The sequence below is a fragment of the Etheostoma spectabile genome, chromosome 13 (assembly GCF_008692095.1).
Source record: "Etheostoma spectabile isolate EspeVRDwgs_2016 chromosome 13, UIUC_Espe_1.0, whole genome shotgun sequence".
Lineage (NCBI taxonomy): Eukaryota > Metazoa > Chordata > Actinopteri > Perciformes > Percidae > Etheostoma > Etheostoma spectabile.
Window position 1 is genome coordinate 5,937,918 of NC_045745.1, and position 20,331 is coordinate 5,958,248.

Sequence of the window (20,331 nt, forward strand, 5' to 3'; positions counted from 1 at the left end):
GGGAAATCATGGTTGTTTGCGGTAACCGTCCTCTTCTACTATACAGTAGGTCTGCAAATGTGCTATCACACTTACTATTTACAAGTGGGAAAGGCATTGGAATAACCCTGCATAATACATTTCTTACTTGTAAGTGGCTGAATTGCCCCGAGGTTGTATAGTAGCAGATGGCAATTCATTCTTTTGAGAATTTGCTGCATTTTTCCTTGCTGTCAGCAGCCTTTGAATACACCGAGGTCGCGCTCTGTTTTCCTTCATCTCCCAGCAACTGCTATCAATGTGCCCTTGAAAATGTAGGGATTTTTGCACTGACCTATTACTGAGTGGATAGGTAAAAGTCTAGAATTTAAGCGGTAAATCTAAATAGCCACAGATCCAACGAGACTTGGGATGTTTGTTTGACCTTTCATATAACTGTAAAACCAAGAATGCCATGCCACATAACATCTGAATATGATTGAAAAATGGTTCTTTTAGATTAGATGGTTCTTCATTGTTAATGGCTTTTGTTTTTTCGATGTCATTTCTGAACCTTAACCAGATATAGATATCAGACGAGAGGAGATACTGGTAGGTATCTATCTTTTTTTTATTTATTATATTTTTATTTATTAATGGTGCAGAAATTTCTCTACACAGGGTCATGGTGCGATGTTGCAATTTTGGAAATATGTTGCCCTTATCCAAGGAGCCGAACAACTTAAAAATTAAACTAGAGCCAAATTATGAAAATAAAATAGGTTTCCCATTATACTTGTATAGCGTGTGAATATTGGCCAGCCCATGTTGGTTACACATGATGATGCAGCCAGGGCAGGAACGGGGTCTGGTACTGCCTCCTTCAGTCACTGTCAGCGCGGGCAGTCAGCGCTGCTCCACGGTGCTGACTAACGTTACACTGGTTCCCTCACTGTCAAAGTGACATAGTAATCACTGTAGATAAAGATACAATCCTAGTGGATGTGCGGAAACCATAATACTAGACAGAGCGTTGCAAAGACATTTCCATAAACCTACTGGGGGACACAGCTAGCTAGGACAAGCTTCTTTCTTTGCCATTGGTTTTGGACTCCCCGTCTGTAGCGATAGAAGCTGACGGTACACAACATAGTCCGAGGTCTGAAGGCCTCGATGGTGACGATTTATTCTTTAAGTATCATCCTAATAAGCGAGGTAAGATTATTCTTTCGAATTATAGTTATTGTATTTACACTGAATATTTACACAGCAGAGACGGACCAGACAGCACATGCAAGTATTAACGCTGTCGCCTGACAAGTTAGCCTAGCCTAGCTGTTAGCTGGCTAATAGCATGCTAAGAGTCTACTGGGTATATCAATGCAATAGTGAATGACAGCCTGTTAACGTTAGCTATTAGCTAGCATTAATAGTTGGAGTTGGCTGTATGTTAGGATATTGCGTGTGCTTAAAAAATACATATTAAACATTTTTAAGTGCAAACGTTAGTCATGAATTGGAATAATGTGTTGACTTAGGCAAACAGGTTAACGTTAAACAAATTCCACGCCATCGCTAGCTAGCTAACGTTACCGGTAATCGCAACAGTATTCACTAGCTAACTTAGCATTAGCACCACTAACATCGGCGTTAGTGATCCGTGATAGTCAAATTAACAACCACATTAAGTTACTTATCATCCGAAGATTTAATAAGGTTATTAGTAAATGAGAAATAAATGCATTGGCACTTGGTGACAGAGTTAGCGGTAACTCAGCTTCTTATGTCAACAGAACTAGTTACTTGTCTGGCATTTTATACTTCAGTAACGTTAGAGTTTATGTAGTATTTGATAAACCCATTCATCAGTGCATCTTCTCATATCTTACAAGATGCTCAGGCTAAAAGACTGTCCACTTTATTTGCTTCATGAGACATTCGATTCTGCCCTTTTTTAAATGGTCTGTTTGGCCTGTTCCTTCCCGGTTTAGTTGCAGAGAGATGGCAGACAGTGCAGGGCTGCAGTCAGTCAGCTCCTATGCTTTTGAAGCGATGCAGAAGGTGGATGTGGCGAGCCTGGCTGCCCTAAGTGACCCTGAGCTCAGGCTGCTGCTACCCTGCCTGGTGAGGATGGCTTTATGTGCTCCAGCTGACCAGAGCCAGTCATGGGCACAGGACAAGAAGCTCATCCTCCGCCTGCTCTCTGGAGTAGAAGCTGTCAACTCCATTGTAGCACTTCTGTCTGTTGACTTTCATGCCTTGGAGCAGGATGCACGGAAAGAGCAGCAGCTCAGGTATATCTGAATTGTCTGTGGTAATATAGTTATTGCTACAGTCTAGTAATGATTAGAATTAACTGCCTCTGTTTTTGTCATCGCTTTCTTCATTAAAACTCAATACAACTGTTTTTCAAAAACCCACGTGGAGTTCATTTTAGCAGTATACACAACGTGCTGTCTTTTCTGCCAGGCATAAGGCAGGTGGCTCTAACGGAGAAAGCATCCTGGTGTCACAGCTACAGCACGGCCTGACCCTGGAGTTTGAACACAGTGACCCCCTCAGGAGACTCCGTCTGACCCTCAGTGAACTGTTGGCTATCATGAATAAGGTACAGTCAGAGGTCCCCCAAAGGATTCAGTCAATCAAAGGACATTGACAACATGAATTAAGTAATCTTAAATGGTGAAAAAATGGCAAGTATTATTCCAATGAAAAAAACAAGATGCATCATAACAAGAAAAGACCAGAAAATGTAATTGATGATGAACTAAATTAGACAAATTGAATGTATAAAGGTTGTTATATAACGAATTGAAAGATGGTACTGGTTATGCAACAATAAAGTACCCAGATAACCATCATTGTACATAGGTTTCCAAGACGCTGCATAAAGGGGGGATTTTGGTGATTTTAGCGGCCTAAGTCTGAGCTACTGCATTTTGTTTAATACAGAAATGCAGAAGAGACATTTTTCTTGCTTGAATACAGAGAGACAGATTTGTCTAAATACAAAGAAATTAAAGCATGAATTACTTAGTACAAATTTGTGAATGATTGAAAATATGTTAATTGTGGAAATGGGTCATAGATGTAAGAATCAAGTTTGCACACCTTCCTTTACTTTTTCATCAAAGCTTAAGATGGCATCAGAAATTATTCCCACAATTTGGGTAGAAGCTATGACACTGACAAATTATATACTTTTTTTGTACTGCAATTGCCCTTCAGTACTTGCATCTTCACCTAATAGAATGACTTGGATGATTGATCCACTCCGTCTGTTTTCCATTACCTTGTTATTTCTTAGGTGGCAGACTCAAATGGAGAGTTTTTCTTAAAGTCCTCTGAACTTTTTGAAAGCCATGTTTACTTGGATGAGGTCGCTGATGTCCTCTGCATTTTACAAGCAGGTACCCAACTCCTTTCATTTTCTTAATAGTTTTACCTAAAGGTGCTGTGGAAGTGGAATGGTGCTGAATACAATGTATTGTGTACATATATACTGTGTATGAGCAAACATAACCTGTATATCAAGAAAAAAAACCTAAAAATAATCCACCTCAGTGATATTGTCCTCTGCAGTAGTCAGGTTGTTCTCCAGCTTGCATGTTTCTTTTTCTTTTCTCTTAGAGCTGCCTTCCTTGCTCCCCATTGTGGATGTGGCAGAGGCTTTGCTTCATGTCCGCAATGGAGACTGGTTTCTGTGCCTGTTGGTTGCCAATGTACCTGACAGCTTCAATGAAGGTAATTCATCTGTCTCACAACACTGAACATGCTGTCAGCAGATAATTTAAGATAGAGTGGCTGTTTAATTGCCAGTACTAGCTTCATGTGGTTACTGGTGTACCTTCTGTGGCAGAATTAGGGCTTCATTTAACCATAAAAGGTTTCTATGATAGCCTCATTATAATCAAGGGAGGATTGCTATTGAGTTGCCATCTCATGTTTTCTTTCTGAGTTTAGATGTTTCCCCTTTTATTCGAGCCATGCCACTGGCCCAAGGGTATATGAATTTGTCTTTGATTGATGATGAACATGTGTTGCTCTGGCTCACAGAGGTGCTTTGAGAGACGCATTAGATCTAAAACTCGCTGTCTCCAGTGCAACCTTATCACACAGAGGGTCATGTCTAAGTCAAGAGCTTTAGTGTGTGTTACATAGCAGTCAACATTAAAGAATCCTCTTGGCTTTGTTAAAGAAAAATACCTTATTTCATTGAATTGAAAGTTAAATAATTTGATTTAAGGGTGAAGTGTAGGAAATGCCTCTGTCTGGAAGCATCTGCAGGTCTGTCGTGTGAACATGAGCTGGTAACCAAACCTAACTCCACTGGGTCCTTTATGGCGTATGAAATAATCCAGTAGTGGCAGAGCTTGAAACTGATATAATTTCAGTGCATGCCATAGTCTTGGCCAATTGTAAATAGTTGGCCTTTTAAATTGTTAGCTGTGGGAAATGTACAAGGAATAAGGAGATAGGGCTGTGGAAATGCTGTCTTGTGATGGCTGTTAAATCGTATTTACAGGCAAATACATGAGTCAAGATTCTACGGTTTAGAGTCTTTATGGAGAAAAATGACTTTGAAGAAATGATACAGTCTTACTGTGGAGGCCTTTAAGCAAATATGACATACAAGATTAAAATGTATTGATTGAACAGTATTTCCTTTATATTTTTGGAAAATCTAATTCAGTGAGCAAGTTGCTAATAGCCAGATACAAAGTATCAAAATAACCAAGTCATAGTACAGCTGTTTTGTTGTTTGCACATGTCTGCACTTGGCGGCATCTGCACACTGTAATGATACAATGCGCAGCAAAGATCTCAAGCTTGCCTTCAGTTTTTTTTTCCCCGACCCAACACCTGACAGGCAATTGATCCAAATTCTGTTTTTCTGTCTCTGCAGTTTGTAGAGGTTTGATCAAGAATGGAGAGCGTCAGGATGAGGAGAGTGTGGGTGGTCGACGCAGGACTGAAGCCCTCAGGCAGCTCTGTCAGATGAACCCCTCACAGGCCCTCAACATCAGAGCTATGGTGGTCAGTCACTCACACTATTTAATCCATAACCGCCCTATGTGGATCTATTTCAGATGAGAGAATCCATCACAGCTGCTATATTCTGCTGTCCTGCTGCTATCCTGGCTTTATTTCATGTGAATTATGTTGTGTAAACTAAAAGTAATACTTGTTAACTTAGCACAATGTTTAGTATCTTGTCTGTTTGTGCAGTATGCTTTCATTACAAAATGTTACAGGATGTTTGTGTAGAAGTTTGCCAATTATTTGCAGAAACATGGTTGCAAAAAAAAAAAGTATCATCTCAACATAATTATTCACTGTAACGTCGTAAATGATTTGCAGTTTCTCGTAACACATTTGAGGCAGCATAACAGACATGCCTTATGAATTCATGCGTCCTTAAAGGTCCCATGACATGGTGCTCTTTGGATGTTTTGATATGGACCTTAGTGGTCCCTAATACTGGATCTGAAGTCTCTTTTTATATAGACCTTAGTGGTCCCTAATACTGTATCTGAAGTCTCTTTTATACAGACCTTAGTGGTCCCTAATACTGTATCTGAAGTCTCTTCTATATAGACCATAGTGGTCCCCTAATACTGTATCTGAAGTCTCTTTTATATAGACCATAGTGGTCCCCTAATACTGTATCTGAAGTCTCTTTTATATAGACATAGTGGTCCCCTAATACTGTATCTGAAGTCTCTTTTATAGAGACCTTAGTGGTCCCCTAATACTGTATCTGTAGTCTCTTTTATATAGACCTTAGTGGTCCCCTAATACTGTATCTGAAGTTCTTTTATATAGACCATAGTGGTCCCTAATACTGTATCTGAAGTCTCTTTTATATAGACCTTAGTGGTCCCTAATACTGTCTCGAAGTCTTTTATAGACCTTAGTGGTCCCTAATTCCGTATCTGAAGTCTCTTATATAGACCTTAGTGGTCCCTAATACGTATCTGAAGTCTCTGTTATATAGAACTTAGTGGTACCTAATACGTATCTGAAGTCTCTTTATATAGACCTTAGTGGTACCTAATACTGTCTGACAGACACTCTTATATAGACCTTAGTGGTCCCTATACGTATCTGAAGTCTCTTTATATAGACCTTAGTGGCCCCTATATACTGTATCTGAAGTCTCTTTATATAGACCTTAGGGTCCCTAATACTGTATCTGAAGTCTCTTTTAATAGACCTTAGTGGTCCCTAATACTGTATCTGAAGTCTCTTTATTAGACCTTAGTGGTCCCTAATACTGTATCTGAAGTCTCTTTATATAGACCTTAGTGCGTACCCTAATACTGTATCTAAAGCCTCTTTTATATAGACCTTAGTGGTCCCTAATACTGTAAAATTGAATATCTGAGTTGTGGACAAAACAAGACATTTGAGGATGCCATCTTGGGCTTTGGGCAACACTGATTGACATTTTCCACAATTTTTTGACATTCTATAGACAAGAAAATTGATTAATTGAGAAATTAATAGATAGATTAACCGTCAATGGAAATAATCATTAGTTGCAGCCAGACTAGGTCTTGCAATGCAAGACTAGTAATTTATAGTGGTCCATAACCATGTTTGTCCTCTTTTCCGGGGTCTGGTTGTGGGGGCAGCAGCTCCAGCAGGGGCCCCCAAACTTCCCTATCCTGAGCCCCATCAACCAGCTCCGACTGGGGGATTTATAGTGAGGTTCAGTTAATCGTTTAGCTGTCCGTCCCACAACTTTGTTTCACTCTCACCGCTCCTTACTGTGTCGTTTTCTGTCTTCAGTAAAAAAAACTTTAAAAAAAAACTCACTTGAGACCCTTTTTCCATCGGACAAAAGAACCAACTAACGGCACTGATGGAATCATAACACCCGTGTGGACACGCTAATAAAGGCATAAAAGGCTTGTTGCCTCCGTCGGTATCTTCTGCGACTGACCTCATCTCAGCAGCAAATTCTGTCCATCTTTGTGCAAGCAACGCTTAAACTTGTTCCCAGTTAGTCTGCCCAAATTTAAAAGAGAGACTGAATAAGTGATGGATATAATAAGAAGTAACCACCGTAATGTTTTTTACTGGCTCTGTTTAGCCAGGGGAATTTTATTCTCTAGTTATTTAATACAAACATTCACATCATGAATATTAAACATGTTTTGTCTTTACTGATTTATGTTGTTATCCATTTTGTTATACTATCCCTGAAGGGAGAAATTTGTCTTCTTGCTCCCCCCTGCTCTCAAGAAGGTTACAGCAGCATGTCAGTTATTGAACGAGGCCCCAGGAGGTAGTAGAAATTCATTGTCTTCCTGAAGAATGTATCTGCAGGACGTGCATCAGCAGGACTTATACTCTACCAAAACATGTCCAGAGAAGGGTCAGATTAGCACATAACTTGCAGGGACAAGTGATAAAGAATGCTGAAAATGATTTATAGCAGAGCTTAGCTGACTAGTTGATCAACAGAAAGTTAACCAGCAACTTATTTGATAAATAAAAATCAAAATGTGTGATTTTCCAACCTCCCTTTCCTCTGCTTTATATCATTGTAAGCATGCCATCAGAATAATTTACTGATATAATAATCTACTGTGTTTTTTTTTTCATTCTGTGTATTCTCAGGTGGAGGAGTGCCACCTGCCTGGTCTGGGTGTGGCTCTGACTCTGGACTATAGACCAGATACACCAGATGAGGCAGTCAGTCCCCTGGTCTCTTATGTCAGCGGCCTACTGCTGGGTACCAATAGTAAAGTCCGTACCTGGTTTAGCATGTTCATTCGCAATGGACAACAGGTAACAGGCCAGGCATGACTCTGTATTGCATTAATATTGATTAATTAATTAGTCCTCTACGTGAGGTGGCAAGAAAATACACACACACACACACACACAAACACACACACACACACACACACACACACACACACACACACACACACACACACACACACACACACACACACACACACACACAGACTCTCACACATGCTTATATAATGCATTCCCCTGCCCAGCATGGGACACCTCTATTCTTTTCTGTCATTTCTTAAATTAAATTGTCCTTCCGTTTAAAAACAAAAGATAATAATGAAAGCATGCATCTTTCCATCTGCTGGTATTTCTGGCACTTTATGAAGACACAGATACTTTTCGCAATCAGCTCTATAGAAAGGCTTCTCTGCATCATTGAGCAAATGTATTGTTCGGATCATATTTAGACAGAAAATTAGTTGTTAGATATTGTTGTTAATCAATTTTTTTTATTTATCATAAAGAAATGAAAAAAGCATTCACTAGTTGGAGCCCTAATGTAAGCACTTGGATGAAAGCACAGTAGTGAACTCATGCCTTTCTCTCTGTACTGCCAGCGAAAGAGAGAAAGCAGCTCTGTGCTGTGGCAGATGCGCAGACAGCTGCTGCTGGAGCTGGTCGCCATCCTGCCCCGCTCCCGCAGCACCCACATGCCCAATGACGGTGATATGGAAGAGGAGGCCAGCGCAGGGTACTCTGGCCTCAGAGAGGAGCACGTGGTGAAGGCCAGCGCTCTGCTCCGACTGTACTGTGCCCTAATGGGCATTGCAGGCCTCAGGTAGGCCAAAGTGGATGTAGTAGCCCTACTGATGTTTGATACTTCTTTGATCAGGATTTTGATGTGTATTTGATTGTTTGATTTTGACATTTGAATGCAAGTGTGTTGCCTGTTTTTAAATTTGAAATAGTTTATTTAATTTAAATGTTCCACAGTCAGTGAATGTGTTTAGAGCATTGGTTTAATTATAAAAAAGTTCACATCTTTGAGATAATCTCCTCTATGTGATCACTCTGCAGACCTACAGATGAAGAGGCAGAGCAGCTCTTGCAGTTGATGACCAGCCGGCCCCCGGCCACACCTGCCGGCGTCCGCTTTGTCTCTCTGTCCTTCTGCAAGCTGCTGGCCTTCCCTACTCTGGTCAGGTACATAACGCTAGTCTTATTGACTCGTACCTTTAGACATCTTTGCCCAAAAACGGTTGGGATCACAAACCCTACTTTAGGGAGTTTTCACACCTGTAGTTCGTTTGATTTGGTCTGAATCAGTTGGTTTGGTTTCACACCTGAAAATATCCAAGCGTACCAAATTGCGTCATTACAAATCAGGCAAGAAAATCCAGCCCCAGTCCCGTGTTCTGGTCTAGTGGTCACACCAGCTTATTTCATTAAAATTATCAGACATTGTTTTGCAAAAGACGTTAGTACATCTGACGTTAGCTCAGACTGCTAAGCTACCTGACTACAGGAGACATTAGCTCAGGACTGCTAGCACCTGACTAAAGGAGACAATTAGCTCAGACTGCTAAGCTACCTGACTACAGGAGCATTAGCTCAGACTGCTAAGCTACTGACTACAGGAGACATTAGCTCAGACTGCTAAGCTACCTGACTACAGGAGACATTAGTCAGACTGCTAAGCACCTGACTACAGGAGACATTAGCTCAGACTGCTAAGCTCCTGACTACAGGAGACATTAGCTCAGACTGCTAAGCTACCTGACTACAGGAGACATTAGCTCAGACTGCTAAGCACCTGACTACAGGAGACATTAGCTCAGACTGCTAAGCTACCTGACTAAGGAGACATTAGCTCAGACTGCTAAGCTACCTGACTACAGGAGACATTAGCTCAGACTGCTAAGCTACCTGATACGGAGACATTAGCTCAGACGCTAAGCTACCAGCTACAGGAGACATTAGCTCAGACTGCTAAGCTACCTGACTACAGGAAACATTAGCTCAGACTGGAGGAGTATAAATATAGTTGATGAGGTTAGAGTACAGATCACGTTCTCACTACAAACGAACTGCTCCAAAGTTTGATTGACAGCGTACCGAGACCACCTCTTCAAGTCTTGGTACGCTTGTTTGGTCCTCTTTTGGTGCGCATCTGAGTGCGTTTGCCACGTTCTCACCTTCCCAAACCAGCGGGACAAACTCTAGTTTGATTCAACCAAACTAAAGGCCGTCTTACTCACAGTGGTCTTTAGTTTGGATTTTCTGCCAAAGCAAGAATGCAAGTCATTTGGAATTGAAAATTGTCACTTTATTATATGTAGTGTAAGCATTATCATCTTTGTGTGTGTGTGTCTAGCACTCCAGAGCAGGAACAGCTGATGGTCATGTGGCTCAGCTGGATGATCAAAGAGGAGGAATACTTTGAGAGGTAAAGAGAATATATCTACACTTTTTTCGTGATTATGAGACATTATTGAACAGGCATTACTGTGTGGAGAAACTGTGTTACTTAGTTTGCATGTTTCAACAATGGTGAGTACATTTTTACCAAAATCTGTCACAGTTAAGATCTTCATGACTTGATACTTAATTAAATGAAGCTTAGCTTTTCACTGTGTGAAATATTTGGGTCGTAGACACACTTTGTACACATCTAATATCTATTCACAATGAGATTTTGTAGCTCTTACCTCTGGTCGGACCAGGGTTATTTGACCCGTGTTTAACCCTTATTTTGTCACTTAGAACCAAGCCAGCCAACACTGGTCATTACAATTCATAGAGAAAACCTGGGAGATATGCATACCAAATACCTGACGTGCTGGAAATGTGCTGGGCAGTTTACACAGCTAACATTGTCATATACAACCAGTCCAGCTGTACACCATCAGAACTAGTAGAACTAGTGTTTTGTATGCTACTTGGAATCCTCATTGCACAATAGGCTATATATTAGTACATCACAAGGTAAACACAGTTATCTTCGACATTAAAAAAGACTGAACTGGTTTGGACTGTAATATTATGATTACTCCATTTCAAACATAAGGTTTCAATATCAAAATAAAAAAACAGCCATTAGCAGACTGGGTTTGTAGGGTTTAATTCTGCAGTAGCATGGATACAAATGCATATGTGCCAGTGTTTTTTTTTATTTATTGAAATAAAAAATAAATGTCTAATAGGATTCAGACACTATTCTTACCATACTAAACTGGTATAGCATGTCAGCTACAGAATATATTGACACTTAATAACATGAGGGAGAAAGGGTTAAACAATATGGCTCAGAATAAATAAAGAGCAGTAGAAGTTAAGTGATGAGTTAAATGTGGTAATTCCATATCTGATTGGTACTTGAATGTATGTCTGCTTTGTGTATGTCCACTATTTGAAGGCATTTGATGTTCCCTCTGTAATTTGTTTTTCATCAAAATAGGTATATATCAAAATAGGTATATATAAACTGTTCGTGACTAGTCCATAAAGCATACATCATCACAGAGTGTTACGGGACTTTAGGGGCGGTTTAAGGGATACATGCTGATAGAAGAGTGAGTGTGTGTGCGTTGATGCAACTAGCATAATCAGTTTATTAAAATTCTGTCCTATAAGATGCAGGATTAATGACACTTTTCTCACTCGCCTCCCATGCATATGTGTGTCCTCCTCTTTACAGTGCTGCAGGCGTATCTGCTTCTTTTGGAGAGATGCTATTATTGGTTGCCATGTATTTCCATAGCAACCAGCTCAGCTCCATTATTGAGTTGGTGTGCTCTACTTTGGGGATGAAGGTAAGGTGGGAGGGAGGCAGTGATCAATACATCAGTCTGGCTGACCAGCTACTGGCCCCACTCCTCCACTGCAGCAGTGGTGCATATAAAGACTATATCACTGGTGAAACACTTTCAGCATACACATAGAATCTACCAAGACACTCTATACCCTGTGGCCAATTTGCTGTTTTATTACTTATTAAGTGCACTATTGTTTCCTGCCTGTGTGCTAAGTAGTTTTCCTGTCTCAGTGTATTTTCCACTAAGATGTGTAATGTAATTGGATTTAGAGCCTGTTTGTTTCCACCCCTAGGGCAATCCTCTCAATTCGATGTTGCGCCTGCCATGTAGAATCTTTCTTATGAAATATGAAAGGAGGGAATTACAAAATACCAGCACAGTTGCCTGCGGGTTGTTTTCACTCACAGTAAACCTACCATTGTTGATGTTCTTTTTCTTGGCAATGTTCAACTTACTACAGATTGCCATCAAGCCCAGTTCTCTAAGCAAGATGAAGACTATCTTCACACAGGAGATCTTCACAGAACAGGTACATACAATGTAATCCTTAGGGACATTTTCTCTCTGCTCATTCCAATGTTCAATTATTTATTTGTATATTTGTGTTGGGTTTAATTCTCAACGATTATGTGTTTTCACCATTGAGAGCCACTGGGCTATAGAAGCTTATAATTAAACAACTTGTGAAAATGAAAAAAAAAGTAGTGTAAATTATTTAATGCTACCCAGCTGTTTTGGGTAAAGGTATAAATACCTCAGTATAAGTCTAAGACACATTTATATCATCTCATTGCATATCATATATCATCAAATGACCCAGTCCTACATCTGGGTATTTACTTGATGTAAGATGCAGCCAGTCATGTTTACTCCCACGTATGTTGTTAACGGTAATTAGCGATTAAGAAGTTTCATACGTTACCATACTCTCAGTAAAAGAATGAAAGGAGCTTGTTAGTGAACCAAAGAACTGCACAATCTCACTATAATGTAACATTGAACTATACAGAATTTGTAGGTGTGCTTTGTGTGTTTTCCATTGTTGCTTTTCAGATAACTTGTTTTTGGTTTCTGGTGTGTAGGTTGTTACAGCCCATGCGGTGAGGGTTGCAGTGACCAACAACCTAAGTGCCAACATCACAGGATTCCTCCCCATTCACTGTATCTACCAGCTGCTTCGGAGCAGAGCCTTCACCAAGCACAAAGTGTCCATCAAGGTAGGAGATGTGCACTAAATGGCTCATTGATGAATGGGTGTCTAGCCGTGTAAAGTCGGTTTCATTTTTATTTTATTTTTTTATTTTTATTTTTGCCATTGGGTGCTGTCCTTGTGTGCATTTTCAGGATTGGATCTATCGCCAGCTCTGTGAGACAACCACCCCCATCCATACCCAACTGATTCCCCTAATTGACGCCTATATCAACTCCATCCTCACTCCGGCATCCAAAGCCAACCCAGAGGCCACCAACCAGCCCATCACCGAGCAGGAGATCCTTAATGTCTTCCAGTGCTCTGCTGGGGTGAGTCAACCCGAGGGTCTCATGGGAACTGCAAAAACCCTAAACCTAACCTACAGTTAATGGCATTTGTGTTTTGTTTTTTTGATGTGTTCTATAGTTTTACATATGCTATTTTGTTAATATCTGACAGTCTGTGTGAGTATTTAAAGACAATATTTTCTTAAATTACCAGAGTTAATTGTTTGTTACCTCTCTTCAATGACAATGTTTCCTTTTATTATCAAATCTTTTTTTTTCTTCAAACCTTTTTGTATTTAAAAACTTTTTTTTTTTTGTTGTGGCTGCAAATACAATTTTTATGACGTTGATCAATGTGTTAATAATGACTAATGACTTGTTTGATTGGAAACTCCAAGCATTCCAGGTTATACAGTGGATGTAAAAATGGTAGAATGGCAGGTTTTTGTGATGTAAGAAATGAGACAAAGATAAATCATGTCAGAACTTAAGAGTGGGCAATATATGCAAAGAAGAGTGGGCAAAAGTGCTCCAAATGTGTCATATTGCGAGGACATCTTCTGTGCACCGCCCTCTTAAGATCCCCCCACAGATGTTCAACTGGATTCAGGTCTGGGTTCTGGCTGGGCCATTCCAAAACCTTCATCATCTTTTGGTGAAGCCATGCTTTTGTGGATTTGGATGTATGCTTTGGGTCGTTGTCATGCTGAAGGTGAACTTCCTCTTCAGCTTTCTAACAGAAGCCAGAAGATTTTGTGCCAAAATTGCCTGGTATTGGAAACTGTTCATAATTCCCTCCACCCTGACTGAGGCCCCGGTTCCAGCTGAAGAAAAGCAGCCCCAAAGCATGATGCTGCCCCCACCATGCTCCACTGTGGAGATGATGCCCCCACCATGCTCCACTGTGGGGATGATGCCCCCACCATGCTCCACTGTGGAGATGCTGCCCCCACCATGCTCCACTTTGGAGATGGTGTTCTTTGGCTGATGTGCAGTGTTGTTTTTGCACCAAACATTTTTGCACCAACATATGTTTTGGAATTATGGCCAAAAAGTTCAACCTTGGTTTCATCAGACCAGAACACATTTTTCCACATGCTTTAGGGAGACTTCAGCCGGGCTTGGATGGCTTCCGTCTTGCCACCCTACCCCAAAGCCCATTCATATGAAGAATACTGGAGATTGTTGTCACATGTAGCACACAGCCAGTACTTGCTCCTTTAATGTTGCTGTAGACCTCTTGGAAGCCTCCCTGACCAGTTTCTCGTCTTTTCGTCAATTTTGGAGGGACGTCCAGTTCTTGGTATTGTCTCTGTTGTGCCTTATTTTCTCCACTTGACGATGACTGTCTTCACTGTGTTCCATGGTATAGTTAATACCCTTATTACCCTTCTCCTGACTGATATCTTTCAACAATGAGATCCCTCTGATGGTTTGGAAGCTCTCTGTGGACCAACTAAGAAAATGTCAGGAAAATCCTCCTGGAACAGCTGAACTTTATTTGTGATTAATCAGAGTCACTACAAATGATGGCAGGTGTGTAATGACTTCTATTTAACATGAGTTTGAATGTGATTGGTTAAGTCTGATTACAGCCACATCCCCAGTTATGAGGTTGTGCAAACTTATGCAACCAGGTTATTGTAAGGTTTTTATTTTTTATTTTCAACCTCGAAGATTTCAGTTTGTTTTTTGATTGAATTGTTATTCAATTTTTAATGTGACCTATAATTGTTCATTATAGGTCACATTAAAAGTGGAAAAAGTTCTGACATGATTTATCTTTGTCTAATTTTTTAACATCACAAACACCTGCCATTTTGCCAGGGGTGTGTAGACTTTTTATACCCACTGTATATTGCTGATGAATCAAAGTATCCATCCCCACATTCACTGATGATGCATAGCCCTGTTTTTCTGCCCGTACCGTCCCTGACCTGTAGCTCTTTTGCGCCTAGCAAGGAGAGGGTAGTCGAGGAGGACGGCAACGCTACTCCATCACCACCCAACTCCTTATCCTCTACTACATCCTGTCGTATGAAGAGAACCTGTTGGCGAGCACCAAACAACTGGGTATTTACCTGACAATACCTGTGTCCTATAACACTGCACTGTGACTCGGTTCCCACTGTGCTGTTGACTCACTTCTTTCTATTTCTTATGTTGTCTTTTTCTGCCTGTCCAAAGTGCATCCATTGTCATCTCCTCCACTGAAGGATGTATTGTATGTGAAATGGAGGGAATTCATCAGGCAGTTAGAAGAGAAAGGCAGCTTTTGTCCTCTGTTAAGTTGTAGGAGATGCTCTCACTCTGGATGTGCAGTCATTCATCCTTTTCTCTCTCTGCACTGAATGTTGGCCGCTTCTTAAAGAATAAATGGAGGGCTGACAAAAAGCCAAGTACAATGGCTGCTGGAGCTGAGCTAACTAGGACAGCTGTAGGTTAGATTGAGCATTAGCAGTTAGCCTAGTCAATGTTTATTCTCTCCCATGACGAGCTCTCCTCTTGCCCTTCATTAGGCCAGATTTATGTGAGAGTTTATGCCCATCTCTTTAATTGCTGTGTTTACCTAAGTGCTCCCACAGCCTTCAAGGAAGGAGTAATGAATCCCATCAGCAATGGTAATGAACCCACGTCAATGAAAAATTACCTCCGCTCCTCTACCGCATCGGCACAGCGGCTCTGGCGTCCTTATACTGCCAAATAAAACACTTATGCTCCGTCTTGTCCTTTTCTTGCTTCATGTTATCATCCTCTTTGTTTCCTGTCTTATAGTTTCTTTGCATCACTCATCCTTTCTCTCTTCTTTAAAGCCTTGATGCAGAGGAAACCAAAGTCCTACTCAGCAGCCTTGATGGACCAGATCCCCATCAAGTACTTGGTTACCCAGGCCCAGGGACTGCAGCAGGAGCTAGGGGGTGAGCCATGGGCTTGACGATTGGTTACATCTCTATATCTACCTTTTATTTTACTTATACGGTATTACATACTTACAAGTTACATACCAAGAACCCCACAATATTACTACTCCACCAGATAGGCCTCCAATCTGTTTCTCTATTAGTAATAAAGAATGTGAGTGATTATCCCTTGGTGAAATTAAAGCTTTTATGTTTGAAAAAAGGAACACTCAATGAAGGAAATTAAACCCTACATTTGGGGGGAAAACACTTTAAAATAACCTTCCTTTCATTTTCCTGTTCCCAGGTCTGCACTCTGCCCTGCTGAGGCTGTTGGCCACCAACTACCCCCACCTATGTTTAGTGGAGGACTGGGTGTGTGAAGAGGAGGTGACTGGTACCCTGCCCCTGCTGAGGAAGATGATGCTCCCCAGCAACACCTGCAGATACACTCAGAGTCAGCTCCACCAGGGTGAGAAGGGTGGGAATAAGGGATGAAACAAATGGGGTTTGTGCAGAAGGTTAAAGCTGGTAGTTTCTTATTTAGAGCTCCCATGCCTTTCTATTAGCATTGCCAGATTTTTAGAAATATTTTTTAGTTTAAAGAGCCAAACAACTTCAACAACTGCATTGGTCCAGATGACAACATACAGAAAAGTACACTACACACGCCAAAGAAGGCACATTGCACCTTTCCCACAACCCTTCCTTTTAATCAAATGTTTCACTCTAAAACAAAGAGAGGAAATACAGGAAGGAGGGAGACACAACAAAAACACAACAGCAGGAACGAGGCCCGCAGCTCACAAACAAGACACAACGAAACAGACACAGGCAAACACACAAACAAACAAACAAGAGGCATTGACAGGGAGACCAGCACAAGACAATAAGGACCAAATACACATACAGTCATAAGTGAGAAGACCGTAGCACAAATCTACAGCATGGACTTCAAGCATCCAGCAATACTGAGCCAAGTGTCAGTGTAGCCAAAGTCCTTCCCGAGGCTCCACCTATGCGAACCGTGGCGAGCTCCATATATACAACATCCAGAAAGGAAAGGGTCCAAGTACGAATAGAAAAGTCATGAGGTGGTTTCCAACGGGTTGCAATCATTCTCTTGGCCATTTGAAGTCCAGCAAAAACAGCATGTTTTTGAGTTTTAGATAGCTGGAGGGCTGACAGATCCTTCAGAACAAGAACAGTAGAAGGTACAGTAACATTAATCAAGGTGGACATCTTGGATGCAGTATTGTTCCAGAACTGACCAACAGGAGAGCACTCCCAGATCATGTGAAGATATGTACCTTGAGCTTTTAGTGGGCAGAACGTGCATAAAGGCCTGTTAATTATTTTCATGTGATGTATTTTCACAGGGGTGAGATGTTTTCTTTGAATGAAATTGTAGTGAATCTGCTTATGGTCTGGATTGCATGATACTTCTGGAATGTTAGACCATTCATCATGCCAGTTAAGATCAGCACTCAGCCCTGGGCAATCGTGTACCCAGATTCTCTCAATAGGAAGGTCAGAGCGGCCAGATATCACTAAGAACTGATAAAGCCTCGATACCATACCACAGTTTTTAGGCTGCACAGGAAATAACTTATGAATAGGATGGATGGGCAAATGCCTCTGCCAGGGAACACCGCATGCCTTTGTGTATAGAGGAACGCGGTAGATTGAATGTGTTTTGTAAGTCAGAGAAAGGTAACAAGCCAACCTCACTAAAAATGTATTTTAGACAATGAACTGTTCCCACTGTCTAGGCCTCCCACCAATCAGGGGTGCTGTATTGTTGAATAATGGAGAAAATTATTTCAGACAATCTTCAAGTTTTGATAAGATGAGAGATAATGGGGTCGAAGTCTTTTATGAATCCTGTTTGGTCAGAGTTTACAAATTTTGACATATGGGACTCCAAACAACGGGCTAGGAGCTTTGCAAAGATTTTTAAATGAGATAAGCAGGCTCAGAGGTTGATAGCTAGCACACTCTGTAGGATCATTATCGACAGTAAGGAGATTAAAGCTGTGTTAACGTCCCTTGAAAATCCGCCCTTCTCTATAGAGAAGTTAATCATGTCAAGAAGGAAAGGGCCCAGTTGTTCCCAAAAAGTTGCATACAATTCCGGGGGGATCCCATCAAAGCCCCGACCACGGGCGGAGATTTCTGCGCAGCCTGTAGGATTGCCTGCCTGGTTGTGTAGCAGAGGACATTGAAAATCAGCGTGTGATTAGTAGTGGTGGTCTTCTTTGGGCTATCATTGTCTCGATCTAAACATCTGCCAATTTCGGGAGCCAATTAGGCAGAGACGGCGAGAGACACAAATAGCATTAGGTCCTTCTAGCCCCCTCTTTCAGCCCGACGATGTGGATGTTGCATCTTCGGTTTCTGTCCTCCATATCTGCTGGCTTCACCCACAGGACTTGGAAAACGTGGCCATGGCTGTCAAGAATACTTGCAATGCTTTCCTCTGTAGTTTTTACATTGTCCACATCAGATCTGATAGAGCCAAGGCTTGCAGTGAGAGATGCTAGCTGAGCACGCATAGCAGTTAGCTTCTCGTTGTTGTCGGTCCCAACCTGTTGAATCTGAGACGGAATCTGAGAGAACGTGGTTCCAGGTAGCTTTTCTGTTTCTCCAATAATGCCTCTGCAATGGCATCTGTATTGCTGTATTTTTTGTTTTTTTCTTGTTTGCCATTCTGCTTTAAATGACTCGATCGAGCACAAAGTGATAAAATATCAGACATATAACACCACTATTTGGTGAAATTGGGCAAGAAGCTATATCTTAAACTTAAAATGTGACTCGGTAAATAGACGTTGTTAAGATTAAAAAGAGTTTAAAGGCAAATCTCCAAGTTATCACAGTGAATCCAGAAATCCACCTCCAGCAGTGATAGTAACCTAGGAGCCAGGGTTGTGTAGGTAGGAGAGTAGTGTTACCAGCCTTGAGTGGAACAGGGAAGAGACGCTATTATTGGAGAAGACGTTTACAGTTGTAAGCCGTTATCTAACTGAAATCTTATCTCAATGGTTAATCCCTCAAGGTTTAGAGGATAATGCTGTAATTGGTTTTTCTTTGATAGAGACCCTTGACAAAATGCACAAGAGAAACAGATAATCAGTTTCACACACTATTATGCAGGTTAATGCGTATGTGTAGCTTTACAAATTGATATTTAATATTTTATGCCGCTATGCACAATTGTGTTGTTCTAACATATCTAGGATGTTTAAGGTTTCCTCTGCACTGCAACGTTCCTCTGAATAATGGTCACAAGAAAAAGACAATGGATTCATTAATTATGAATAGGAAAGCAGGGTAAGAATAGAAAGATAGCTCCCAGGGCTTGGCGGTAGGAGGTGAACGGGGGTTTCAACTGACTTAGGAGAGCAGACTGCACCAGTGGTGTGGAACTGACCTTTCAAGTGGATGACCTACTCAGTATCATTTTTCTTATCTTTGTTTCAAACTTTTTTGTGGATTAAGGTTAAATGATGATGCTGTTTTATTTTCTTCTTACCACTATTAAAGTGATGGTTCGGCGTAATTTCACCCTAGGGTCCTTTGCACCATGATCTCAAGCCAAACAACCCCCCAGAAGCTTTTTTCACCCGGGTCAAACTTTGGGTGAGTTAGCGTTCTTAGCTAAATAGCTTAGTGAAGGCGCTAATGGCAAAGTAAAAGGAGTATATTGCACAATATCATAAATAAATAGATAAAACTACTGCCCATTACTTAACATATATTCCTTCAGTCATACCCCTCCCTACATCTTATTTAATTGGGTTATTGCCATAGGAATGAATGAGTTTTTTGTTACGGTATCTATATCTACGACCAAAAGGGAGTGGCTTGAACTCCACTGACAGTGGATGGGTTTCATCCATGAAGACCTTGCCTGCCTTCTGTGCCAGTCTGGTCAGATGCAGTCAGGTACAGGTCTATCTGTTGCTAACCAATGATTTTTCCACAGGTTTTAACAATCTTCCTCCTTCCTTTGTTCCTAGGAATGATTTTTGAATGTCCATACCAGCATTCAATCCAGTTGGAGAGAATACTCTCAATGATGGACTTGTTAAAAAAAAATAAAGAGTCAAATTTTGTTATCAACATTAAAATGATGAAAAAGAAAATCAAAGCGTTGTTGGCCCTTTTATGGTCAATGATAACACCGAGATATTTTTACTCCGTCACCACCTCAATCTCCTCTTATCAGAGTCGGAGTGGGTGAGGGAGCCCCACGTCTGAAATCAAAGACAAACTCTTTGGTTTTGGACGTATTCAAATGCAACTGGGAGGCTTCACACCAATCAGCAAATACATGCAACACTGGACCAGGTTCAGTTTCATCTGGCTCCAGTAAACTATTCACAGCACATCTGCAAATTTTTATATATATATATATA

General features: G+C 41.0%; 1 protein-coding gene across 2 annotated transcripts in view; it reads left to right on the forward strand.

The window, feature by feature from the left end:
• Window positions 1-831: 831 nt before the first annotated feature.
• ints2 (integrator complex subunit 2) overlaps window positions 832-20,331 on the forward strand; it is a 26,782-nt gene continuing 7,282 nt past the window's right edge. The window contains exons 1-17 of one of the 2 annotated variants that reach the window (XM_032533829.1): window positions 832-1,173; window positions 1,950-2,252; window positions 2,428-2,566; window positions 3,266-3,368; window positions 3,589-3,702; window positions 4,865-4,995; window positions 7,588-7,758; window positions 8,334-8,554; window positions 8,794-8,919; window positions 10,091-10,162; window positions 11,414-11,528; window positions 11,992-12,060; window positions 12,614-12,748; window positions 12,876-13,052; window positions 14,969-15,083; window positions 15,824-15,928; window positions 16,218-16,382. In XM_032533829.1, the coding sequence (XP_032389720.1) occupies window positions 1,960-2,252; window positions 2,428-2,566; window positions 3,266-3,368; window positions 3,589-3,702; window positions 4,865-4,995; window positions 7,588-7,758; window positions 8,334-8,554; window positions 8,794-8,919; window positions 10,091-10,162; window positions 11,414-11,528; window positions 11,992-12,060; window positions 12,614-12,748; window positions 12,876-13,052; window positions 14,969-15,083; window positions 15,824-15,928; window positions 16,218-16,382 (2,251 nt within the window). In that variant the 5' untranslated portion in view covers window positions 832-1,173; window positions 1,950-1,959. Of the gene's footprint in view, window positions 1,174-1,942; window positions 2,253-2,427; window positions 2,567-3,265; window positions 3,369-3,588; window positions 3,703-4,864; window positions 4,996-7,587; window positions 7,759-8,333; window positions 8,555-8,793; window positions 8,920-10,090; window positions 10,163-11,413; window positions 11,529-11,991; window positions 12,061-12,613; window positions 12,749-12,875; window positions 13,053-14,968; window positions 15,084-15,823; window positions 15,929-16,217; window positions 16,383-20,331 lie in introns of both variants that reach the window. The other variant, XM_032533828.1, reaches the window with a different exon arrangement.